The sequence below is a fragment of the Pieris napi genome, chromosome 10 (assembly GCF_905475465.1).
Source record: "Pieris napi chromosome 10, ilPieNapi1.2, whole genome shotgun sequence".
NCBI lineage: Eukaryota > Metazoa > Arthropoda > Insecta > Lepidoptera > Pieridae > Pieris > Pieris napi.
Window position 1 is genome coordinate 4,133,316 of NC_062243.1, and position 11,813 is coordinate 4,145,128.

General features: G+C 33.8%; 1 protein-coding gene across 3 annotated transcripts in view; it reads left to right on the plus strand.

Annotated features, from left to right (window-relative positions):
- LOC125053427 (vacuolar protein sorting-associated protein 13) overlaps positions 1–11,813 on the plus strand; it is a 59,075-nt gene that overhangs the window by 40,054 nt on the left and 7,208 nt on the right. The window contains exons 41-56 of one of the 3 annotated variants that reach the window (XM_047654812.1): positions 928–1,143; positions 1,570–1,611; positions 2,201–2,404; positions 2,525–2,662; positions 4,013–4,159; positions 4,584–4,732; positions 4,859–4,990; positions 5,716–5,931; positions 6,625–6,790; positions 7,331–7,553; positions 8,283–8,458; positions 8,667–8,786; positions 9,718–9,827; positions 10,366–10,561; positions 11,253–11,402; positions 11,687–11,776. In XM_047654812.1, the coding sequence (XP_047510768.1) occupies positions 928–1,143; positions 1,570–1,611; positions 2,201–2,404; positions 2,525–2,662; positions 4,013–4,159; positions 4,584–4,732; positions 4,859–4,990; positions 5,716–5,931; positions 6,625–6,790; positions 7,331–7,553; positions 8,283–8,458; positions 8,667–8,786; positions 9,718–9,827; positions 10,366–10,561; positions 11,253–11,402; positions 11,687–11,776 (2,475 nt within the window). Of the gene's footprint in view, positions 1–927; positions 1,144–1,569; positions 1,612–1,875; positions 1,930–2,200; positions 2,405–2,524; positions 2,663–4,012; positions 4,160–4,583; positions 4,733–4,858; positions 4,991–5,715; positions 5,932–6,624; positions 6,791–7,330; positions 7,554–8,282; positions 8,459–8,666; positions 8,787–9,717; positions 9,828–10,365; positions 10,562–11,252; positions 11,403–11,686; positions 11,777–11,813 lie in introns of all 3 variants that reach the window. The other 2 variants (XM_047654811.1, XM_047654813.1) reach the window with 2 other exon arrangements.

The window sequence follows — 11,813 nt, forward strand, 5'->3', positions numbered from 1 at the left end:
ATAAACTGATAAAAGTACTATGTTATCGCCACAATATCAAATTGAGGGTTCAACTCTTACTCTGTTATATCTGGTCAGTAGGATAGGCATGGACTATTAAAGAAGACACAAAAAGACGCCTCGAAGCTTTTGAGATTTGTTTGCATCAGCTGAATACAAAGAGTCCTTCAACGAATCGCGACGATATGAAGGTTTATGCAGACTTAAAATACGGAAAGTCGCATTACTCGGACACGTTTTGTGTCATCATCGATACGACTTGTTCCTTGCTATAATGATGGACATAACTTAATTCAAGAAACGGGCAGGTAGAAGAAAAAAATCGCTGTGAAACGTACGGGAGTGGACCGACATAAAATCCGCCGAGGAGCTTTTTAGACTAGCGCAAAATACCCGGCAATTAGAGTTGTTAACAGCCTACCTTTAATTGCAAAGTGGTACCTGAAAAAAAAAAAGGAAAAAAAAAACCATTTGAACTTTACGGCAGAAATATATGATATTGCCAAATGAATTCCGGATTCTTTCCTGTGTTCGTTTCCTATGGCGTGAGTGACTGAAAGCAGCGTGTGCGCAGAAGCAACAATAGCAACTATCTATATTTTGAGTTTAGATTTATGAATTCGTTGCATCTTTCGTACTAGTGACATATATTTTGATTTGATTTTTTCACAATAATAATTAAGCCTTTTATTTCATATTCTGTACATTTATATTTCCATCATATATTCATTGCTAGGTGCTCATTTTAGGCAAAAGCTTGCTCCAATCTTTTTCATTACTGTGTAACAATTACCCCAAGAGACTAGTGAAAAAAATACGTAGGAAAGGATCACATAAATCTACCAATTATTTTAGACCTAAACTAGAACACGTTGCACGTTTTCATCTATGTAATTGTTAATTGTATTATTAACATGTGTTTACTAGATACAAAACTATCTCGACAAATGCTGGGTTTGCACAAAGAACTTACCCGAAGAGACAAGCGAACTCTCAGTTTGGTCCTTCGAATCACATGACAGTCCTGGCCTCATGGTCTTGGAACTGGGAATGCACAGTGTAGACACGGAAGGCACGCAGCTACTCTCACTCTACTGCCCCTTCTGGATGCTTAATAAAACTGGATTTACGCTTTGCTACAGGGTAAGTTTAAATAACTATAGATTTCACTTAACTTAACTTTCGAGTTTAATATTTCGTTCCAATTACAATCTTTAGGAATGCAGTATATTTTAGTTTACGCTATGGATGATTTTCTACTATGGACTTATTATAGATTAATTTGAATGAAATCGCGGCCTATTGATAATTATCAGTTGAATATTTAAGTTGCCAGTTCTAGGTGTTTTTGTAACGAAAGTATTTCGGTGATTTTAAGAATTATTTATGTATTGAATTGAGCAAGTGAATGATATTATTTTGCAATGTTACGTCATGTGGAAGCATTTCAATTCAGTTAAAGTACGGAAATTGTAAAATATCCCCAACATTATTTAAATCATGTTATTCATTTAATTATTTTAAATGTCCTCCCAAAATCGTCTACCACTGTATGTTACGTGATTACAGAAATCAAAGAAACCCGAAAAAGATTCCAGCACCCCCAATAAGGTATCTTTGCGAGAATAAGCTTTAGTACTGCGCCTTTAGTTTAATGATTCTTGGTCATTATCATATTCATTGTATTAGCTTGCATATAACTCCCAACATCCGCTTTTTAATAACCATAGAACTTTACGACATGACGCATCATACAGACCATTTTTTGGCAACCTTAACATTGATGTTGAAGTTGCATGTATTGAGTTGTTTGGATAGATTTTTTGACGTTTCGAGCATAGACTTCATTTAGTTTTTTGAATTTGTATATTACAGATAGAACATAGTCGTTGCTGTAAATTTATTAGACGCCATTCTACATGTTTGCCGGTGAGTGCAGACACATTTCATTGCTTTATTGAAATATATTATTGCAATCAGCTTGTGCAAACACCAAGAAACTATTTAACCTATCCTAATCCACGTCGACAAGCATGTTGCATGTTTTACATTTACACTAAACGAACTTTTCAGATAACTGGACATTTGTATATAAATTTCACGATCTATCTTACAAGAGGTATGCGGTACTGATTCTGTCATCGAAATAGGGTGAGGGTTTTTAGTAGGTTTTAAGGTTCTATGTGAGAATTTTTTGCAGAATATCGACGAGACAGGCAATGTAATCTTCCATCCGAAAGATTATAAGGAGCCGATACTGTTTTCGTTCCGCGCGAAGAATTTCTTTGGCAAAAAGAAGGCTGCCATACGAGTGGAGTTCGGGGAGTGGTCTGATAAATTCTCGCTAGATGTTCCAGGAAGTTCTGGTGTGATAATTTGTAAAAACGAAGGTCGCACCTATCAGGTTAGTTTTATTTAGCAACTAAGTTGTGTACGTACAACGTACGCCTACGAGGACGTCATTTTTGGTTTAGATAATTTCTAAATTAATTTCTATTACATTAATATTTCTTAATGATTTCAGGTCGCAGTCACAAATCAGTTGACATTCAACAGTTTAACTAAAATGGTTATATTCACACCATTCTTCCTCATTCTTAACGAATGTCCATTTGCCATACAATATCAAGAGTTACATCGTTCCGGAGATGCTTGGAGAGAGGTATATTGTTACGCCGTTTAAATATATTTAAAATTTGTAAAAATGAACCTTCATGACCTCTTCTTTTGATTTTCGGGATAAGTTCTTTACATCAAATTGTTTTTTTTTTATTATTTTGACTATTGACTTATATATATACAGGGTGGCCAAAAAGTCGTGGATCAAACGCAAATAGGGGATAGATGAGGTCATCAGCGGCAAAAAATTGTTGTACGGGAGGTCTCTAAGGTCAACGCCTGCAGAGTTATGATTGATTTTGGTTTTTGTATGAAAATTGACTTTTTTTTACTAATTCTTCTTAAAATTCGAAAATATCTACACCCTGTATCTTTTTCATAATATCCACTAGATTGGTACTGATGAGTTCTTGCGTTAGACATACTATTTATAGTTGTTTATTGAGTGTATTGAAGATAATATTAAGTTATACGATATAATTTTTTTTCAAATCAAAACTTTTTGTTTATTTCGGACCCCACTGTGAAAAAAAATTACTCTACCGAAAATTGACCCTGTATTACAAGTTTTGGCGCATTTATTATGGATTCTGAAAAGGTATTACACATGGCCATGAGTCTCTCTAATATCTTTCTAGGACGAAAAAACAACAACGATTCGGACTTATGATAGATTATTTACCTACCTGTGACCAGTACTGTGTGAATCGGACTAGATTCAAAAAATTGGACAGATGTCTGTAGGGTTACGTAGGAATTTGATTAGACGATGCAGGTTAAGTATTATGGTCAAAGTCAGGAATTTTGAGCATATTTTATTGTAAAATATTTTGTTGCCTACAAACAACCATTGAGAAATAATTGTTTTAATACAATTATTATTTCACAATCGTTGTTTGTAATTCTCCCTAGAAAGATATTAGAGCGACTCATGGCCATGTGTAATACCTTTTCAGAATCCATATTAAATGCGCCAAAACTTGTAATACAGGGTCACTTTTCGGTAGAGTAATTTTTTTTCACAGTGGGGTCCGAAATAAACAAAAAGTTTTGATTTGAAAAAAAATTATATCGTATAACTTAATATTATCTTCAATACACTCAATAAACAACTATAAATAGTATGTCTAACGCAAGAACTCATCAGTACCAATCTAGTAGATATTATGAAAAAGATACAGGATGTAGATATTTTCGAATTTTAAGAAGAATTAGTAAAAAAAAGTCAATTTTCATATAAAAACCAAAATCAATCATAACTCTGCAGGCGTTGACCTTAGAGACCTCCCGTAGAACAATTTTTTGCCGCTGATGACCTCATCTATCCCCTATTTGCGTTTGATCCACGACTTTTTGGCCACCCTGTATACTTATAAAATGTTTTTCACAATAGGTTGAACAAAATTCGAGTGCTCCATTGTGGCCAATAGTTGAAAAAGAAGATAAGCTGTTGCTCCTGCGAGTTTCGGGATCAACTGAGCACGCGGCGCCTTTTCTGTACACCGAGCAACACAGTGTCTGTTTAAAATTGAACAATCACGTAAGTATTTTATAAGTAGGTATTTTCGAACTAATTCGACTTAGGGTCCTTCGAGAAAAGAGCGTACCAATTCTTAAAAGAACGCACTTGCGAGCCTTCTAGCAGTGTAAAATGCGTCGTTATTAACACCAGATGACCTATATAAAATGTAAATATTTATAAACAATTTGTTTTTTTAAACATATTATAAAATTTTAAATGTATCTATATAATATTAAAAAAAGGTTTTTAAGATTTAGTGTTAAAGAATTTGTCACTCTTAAATCTATTTTTGCCAAAATTTTCGATTTTGTTGTTTTTGTAATAAATTTAATTTAGACTGGGATCGGATCCAACGAGTATTTAGAATATAAAAAGTAATATACATACTACATTTCATTTCTTCTAACGAGAACGAGGATTGATTAATTACGATTCTTTGCAGTACGGTGGTTTGCACGTAGAAGTGCAATTGAGCGAAGGCGGTACGTATGTAACAGTACGTCAGTATCGCGACGGACACGCGCCCGCATTGCTGGTCAACTATACAACGCACGCTGTCAACGTATACGAAAAAGAAAACGTTAATATTAGGTATGTTTGTTTTCTTAACTCATTAACTTTAAATTTGTAAGCGATAAAAACCTCCAAAACTTCTAGATTTTAACTGACAGACGTTGAATGAGACTTTTATACTAATATTTTGAACAAATTTTCTAGAAAAATCCCATCGATGCATAGAATGCTGTACACTTGGGACAACCCCGCTGGACCAAGGACGTTAATTTTTGAGGGACACAAACGAAAGGAAATAGACAACGATCTAAGGCAGGACGGTATCGGTGATTTTATGTAAGAAACACATGTATTTTTAGTCACGTTCGGTAATTTTAAAAGGGACATAAGACTAATAAGGACAAAATATTAAATCGCTATTTAAGGTTATTTATTCTTATATATGAATAAAAAGAAGAGTATACAAATAGCTAATACTAATACCAAGCTATGGTTTTGGTTCAAATAATATTTTGGGAAAATGAAATTACGGTAAATAATTTTCTTTATGGTGCCTATGACAAGTAAACTTGAAAAATCCATTCAAATTTTCCTAGTCTAAAGTAAACTTTTTGCGTGTTGTTCCCACGAGAGTGTAAGTGCGTGCTCCTATTTCAGCATGCCTCCTGCTGACAGAGGACAAGTCTTTGTTTTTAATTTATTTTATTATTTAATACTTAAGATTTCATGTGGAACATGGTGTAATGGTTGCAGCTCTTTACAAACGTTGTGTAAAAAAAACATGGCGATTACAGAAGAGTGGCGGAAAGTTTATTGCCAGTTCTTCTCTTCCTTTCTACGCCCTTGATTTGAGAACTGGCACTAAATGTAAAGTTAGAAGCATTTCATATACATTTATTTTGTTGACGTTCATAAGTGTACATTGTGTTACCTATGTTTAAATGATTTTGACTTGACTTGACACGTTTTAAATTACACTCAGCCGCCAAGTCAAAAATATATTATATTGATATATTAATGCAATAAGTCGTATGAAAAATAATTTTATTAACGTTTCGTAGGATTAACGAAACGAGACGCATAACATGGGTATCGTTTTTGGATGGTCTCCAAAGAGTGATACTCCTGACGGAGGATCCAATATTGGCGAGTGGCGCTCATACGATTGGTGAGGCTGAACCCGTCCATACGGAATTCCAATTGGCCATGCACGGAGTTGGACTGTCGCTCGTCAACGACTACGAACTCACGGAAATTCTCTATATCAGTATATCTAAGTAAGTTTTAAGTAGTTTAGGTATATTGGTGGTAAATCGTATTTTTATAAGTTAAAATATAACAGTGATCTAAGATCCAGTAATTTAAGATTAACGGGTAGGCGACCTCGACTTCTCCTGCCAGTATGTCAAGACTGTAGCTTAGCACTCGTTTTTACACGCTTTATATTAGCTTCACGTGTATGTATGTATGTATGTATGTAACCGACTCCTTCGGACTCGATTTTGACCCACTTTTAACGGACAGATTTAATTCAAACTTTGCGCACCTGTCAAAGATCGATGACAATGCAATAATCCGAAAAAAAAAATAAAAAAAATTTAACTAAAAAATTAATAATAGTTTAAAAAAACTAAAAACACACGCTTGTAAAGCACATCAAACTAAAAAGTGAAAAATAATTCCTAATTTAGGCTGAAAATGGTAATGAACAAAAAATACTGGTATTTATTGTGAAAAAGCGTGGGGCGCTCTGTGCCATATTTTTCGTCTATCGAGCAACCCAAATTATCAATTATTTTTCACTGTTTAGTTTGATGTGCTTTAAAAGCGTGTTTTTTTAGTTTTTTAAACTATATTTATTTTTTAAATAATAGTTGACAGTCTTGTGGTGATCTTTAGTTGGTTGAGAATGGACTATTGCTTTAAGTTTTTGCATAATACTTTTATTATTAACCTATAGAAATTTTCAGTTCGGGTATAATATGGGAGCAATGTAAGGTCGGTGCACGTAGATATAGGAAGATAGAAGGCCAGAAGCTGGTACAATACGAGGAAGCTTATCAGAAGTATATCACTGAGAAAATGGTCAGTGACAAAGAAATCTCCCCCCGAGTAATAATCGACGACAGTATTGAGGTGAGTTGTATTCAGTTATATTTTTTTTCTTGTTTTCACACGAATACATGAGTGAGTGTGTGTAAGTGAGTGAGTGAGTGAGTGAGTGAATAAATGAAATGTGTAACTACATATAAGGTCTCAGAAACATATCCAACACTACGTGAGGTGTGTTCATAAGCCTGTACTTTAATCGTATTTTTAGAATGTAGGCGGTGGGAGAGGGGTTAGATATTAAGCAGCCTATTTAATTTATTATAGATTTAGTCTGCTTGCATATTGCGTCTGGCGAAGTCAGTCCTTACTGTCTGACCGACGACAACATCCCTATTTATTTTTAGGTACAGCGTACTATCTTACGGGAGCGCTCTGTGTGCTTAAATTACACTTAGAACATACAGCTTTCTATCGGAAAGTAATTAGTAAAATGTTGAATAGATATTTTCTGTAATTTTTTCAAGAATTGATACAAGCCATGGAATATTTTCCTAAAAAGAATAAAAAAGGACCTAAGAATTTCCAGAACAGTCCACTAAATTCAGATAAACTTTTATTCGTTAGGTGGACTTCGAGGAGATGCGTATACTTAAACCATCCCAGCGTCTCTTACGACGTACTCTCCAACCGGGTTTATGGGCGAGATATGGCGTAACAGCTCACTCGAGAAGACTCCACGCACGTCTTTACCGGCTGCAGGCTGATCAGCAACTGGCCTTGCCGACCTTCCCCGTGGTGCTTGCACCTGTTCCTCTGCCGAAGTCAGTGGCCAACGAGGATCCAAGCGGTAATTGTTTTATTATTGACGATTATGACGTGATTTTAAACCAAATTATCAATCTAGATTACTAAAGAGATATTTTAGAAACAATTGATTTTGATTGATTCAAGTGGCTAATGTGCAATAGTTCTAGATATAGTTTTAGTGTTTTTTTTTAAATTTCTAAAACTAAAACAGGGATGAGCAATACGCGGTCCACGAAGCATTTTTAAAATTACATTTATTTTATTGACTATCTCCTATCAATATATTATTATATAATTGTACTTAAATATTTTTTATGGCGAGTTACTTGTCGACGATGTTTTTAAACATTCATTCAGTCAGAAAAGCAAACAAAAAATAAGACTGCGGATGAGCATAGGCATTTTCAAGAAAAGTGCAAATTTAATTAGGTTTTCATCTTCTTTAAAGATGATGAAGCTGTATGCGTAATATGCTCAGAGACTGTCGACATTAAAAGGATAACATAAAAAGGCATTATGATAAAAACATGAACAACAATTTAAAAACTTAACAAGACAACTCCGAATAGATAAGTTTAAATTCAATAAGGGTCAATCTATGTTAATTAAATTGGCCCATTGATTAAAAAGGTTGCTCACCTCTGCACTAGAACATAAATACTTTTTGAAACCTTAATTAAACATTTGGTTGTCGCTGGAATATTTGAGTTAATATAATAGTTAATTTAAATAAAATTCCTTAATACATGAAAGACATACTTTTTAATAGGCACGAGACCCTTCATCGAAGTCTCAATAGTGGAGCGCATAATGGAGCACAGCAAAGTGCGTCAGTACAAGTACTACAAGATGCTGATCCAAGAGTTCCACGTGAAGGTGGACATGGGCTTCATCAATGCGCTCATGGGCATGTTCCCGCTGAGATTGCTTACGGAACAGGAAGCTGTAAGTCTTTAATATTTGAATTTACTAATTAAATCTTTCATATTTTTGGTTTTCAACTTTTTTTAAATATACTTTTGTTTTCTGATAACGAGATAAGAACTTAATTTTCATTTGTATCTACATCAATATTAGAAAATAATAAAGCACGCAACGAAAAGTATTTAATATTATAAATTATGATTTTCTACATTAAACAATATATTTGCAGTTGGATGCCTTCCAAGCGGATCTAGAACGGGCGGGTCAGCCGCTAGAGGCGGTAGCCGCTATGGGCGTAGCTTCGGATCTCAAGAACTTCTACGACAATCTTCACTTGTCACCACTTAAAGTTAGTATATACGAAAACAGGAATCATTCAATAATTTGATAGAACAAATTTGACTCATAAAAATTCAGTAGGATAAGCAGGTTAACAGGTAAAAAGGTGGTAACGGCGGGCAGAATATTTTATTTATTTTGTCCAAGTTAGAACTGCACAATTTCTTAACTTTTTTATTCCAATTTCATATAATGTAACGAAGACTAATTTTACGTTTTACTAATAAATTATTTTATTTATTAATAAAAGGGAAATCCCTTTCCCGTGAAGTTAAAAAAATGCTAAAACTGCAAGATGTCAAATATATCTGTAAGGAAAACATATTTTCCTATACAAACTCTTTTTATATTTAATTTTTCTTAATTGCCGTCTGATCGACGATGTTTAATTTGTCACTTGACATAATAGATGTAAGATGTTTTAATTTTTTTCATTATATTATTTTACTTTATAAAAACTAGAATATAGGCTTTAAATGTTGTTTCTTTTGTATTCACAGAGAAACGCAGCGCTGCGCCTTATTTATTGCCAGTACTCGTATAAGCGATTGATACCATTATTAAATTGACTCGATTGGTATTGACGTCTTTTAGGTTTAAAGTTATTTTACAGTGTGCAACATTTTTAAATAAATCGATCCAATTTAACGTTCCGATCTCAGCATTTGATTAAATATAATTTGTTATTAAATATAAAAACACCAAAAAAAACATACATAAACCACCTAAAAAACGCACATTCTTCGAAACCTGTCTTATGCTTGCACCGAAACCATACTTGTGCAACAGTTAAATTATACTAAGTGTTACGTAGAATTCATTACTTTAAGTATCTGTAATCATAAGTATGTCAAATGGGGATAGTACACTTTCTCATTTTACTGTATCTTTTCTTATTATGGGTACTGAAGTTTCTTTCATTTTTAACGTTACTCGAACAGGTCCACGTGTCGTTTTCTCTGGGTGGAGCGAGCCAATTGCCGACATTTGTTGGTACTGTACTGCAGAGTATCGGCGTAACCCTTACCGATATGAACGATGTCGTCTTCAAGTATGTTTTTTTTATTTAATTAGGTTTATCACAAAATTTCCAAGATTTTTAGTATCTGTAGCTAGAATTTTAATTTTTTGACAGAACACTCAATTACACCGATATTAAAGTACTGATCTGTTTCTTCACTGCGTAAATTCGATTTGTCGGAAAGAGACAATTTGAAGAACTTTGGAAAAATTGTGTAAACTGGTGGAGTTTTTATGAATATATATTATGACATAAATCAATATATACAAAAAATGGATTCACTGGGAGACATATTGACTCTTTGAAACAAAAATGCACCCTTGTGATTTTACAAGTACTAACGTCAAAAGAACCAAATTTGTAAAACTTACACAATTGGCACAGATATATTTTTGTCAAACTCTGTAGAAATTTGTCCAATTTTATTCATTAAACATTTCTATACTTTACTAGAAATACACACCTATCCAAAATACCAATTTAAATACATATAAATTAAGATCTTTCAGGACTTAGATTTTCTTCTAACGTTATATCTAAGAAAATTATTTTATTTTGCACATTCTAGACTGTCGTACTACGAGAGAAATTACGAGTTCCTCTCGCAAAAGGAGCTGATAAGCCAAGTGCAGAGTCATTACACGGGTCAAGCTCTCAAACAGCTGTACGTTTTGGTATTAGGATTGGACGTCATTGGAAACCCATATGGACTTGTTATTGGACTTAAGAAGGGCGTAGAAGACTTGTTCTACGAGCCATTCCAGGTTTGTTTCTCGCACTCTTATTTGTTGACTGTTCTTATCCTTATGAATATATATATATATATTCATAGAGTATAAATCACATAAAAATATATGTAACACTTTTTTTGCAAACGACATAAATAATAATTTTTACTTATGACAATCACAATAGATAAACTGAGACAGTTAGAATGATATTACAAGATTTAGAATAGATAAAAAAAACGACGGGTTGCACTCCGGGAGTGCCGGCAGAAGTGAAAACTTGAATATTAACGTTGTACATTTTTGATATTTTGGAAGGGTTAGGGAATATTTTTTTTTAATTTTGCATGAATTGCTTTAATTATCATTTATGTGGTAGAATACAATACTTATTCACGGCATGTTTGTGTACTATCGTACACAAACATGCCGCGCCAGCTGTCTACTCTCCATGCGTCTTACGAATTTTCGATCAGGTCACGTGTCCTGACGCGAGTTTTACATTTTTTACCCTTTCCAAAAAAAGTGTACAACGCCGCTAAAGAAGTTTTCACTTCAAAAACTACTGAAAAGTGAAACTGGAAGGTCCATATCGAACAAGTCTATAGTGAACATTGAAAGATTAATATAAATATTTCATGACAGTTTGATAATTATATTGCTAACGTGAAAATTCACGACTATATAAGAATTATATGTATCGTATTTAAAATAAATATTTTGTCAGGGTGCTATCCAAGGGCCGGGTGAGTTTGCGGAAGGTCTCATGCTAGGAGTCCGTTCTTTGGTGGGACACACAGTGGGTGGAGCCGCTGGGGCCGTCTCACGTATCACCGGGGCCATGGGACATGGATTAGCTGCTTTGTCTTTGGATAAAGTAAGAATATATTTAAACAATATATTGTCAGTGGTCAAATTTGTTTCTCCATTTATTAGAAATATATTTGGAACAGACTTTATTTGGAACTTCTGACGAAAATTTAGCGACGTAGAATGAATACGAGTTCTTGGCTTATTAAGTCAATAAGACAGTGTTTTGTAACAATAAATTAAACGTTCAAGTATGTACAAGTTTTGTCCAATCTGTCATTATGATGGAGTTTGTTATTTATTATTATATTTTTTTAATCGCCTACAAATCACTCTTCAATTGTTTTGTAGGAATACCAAAGAAGACGAAGAGATAATATTAACAAACCTCCCGCTAACCTCCAAGAAGGCTTAGCGAGGAGTGGAAAAGGTCTTGTAATGGTATGTAGAATCTATTTAATATTATTATAGAATTTTA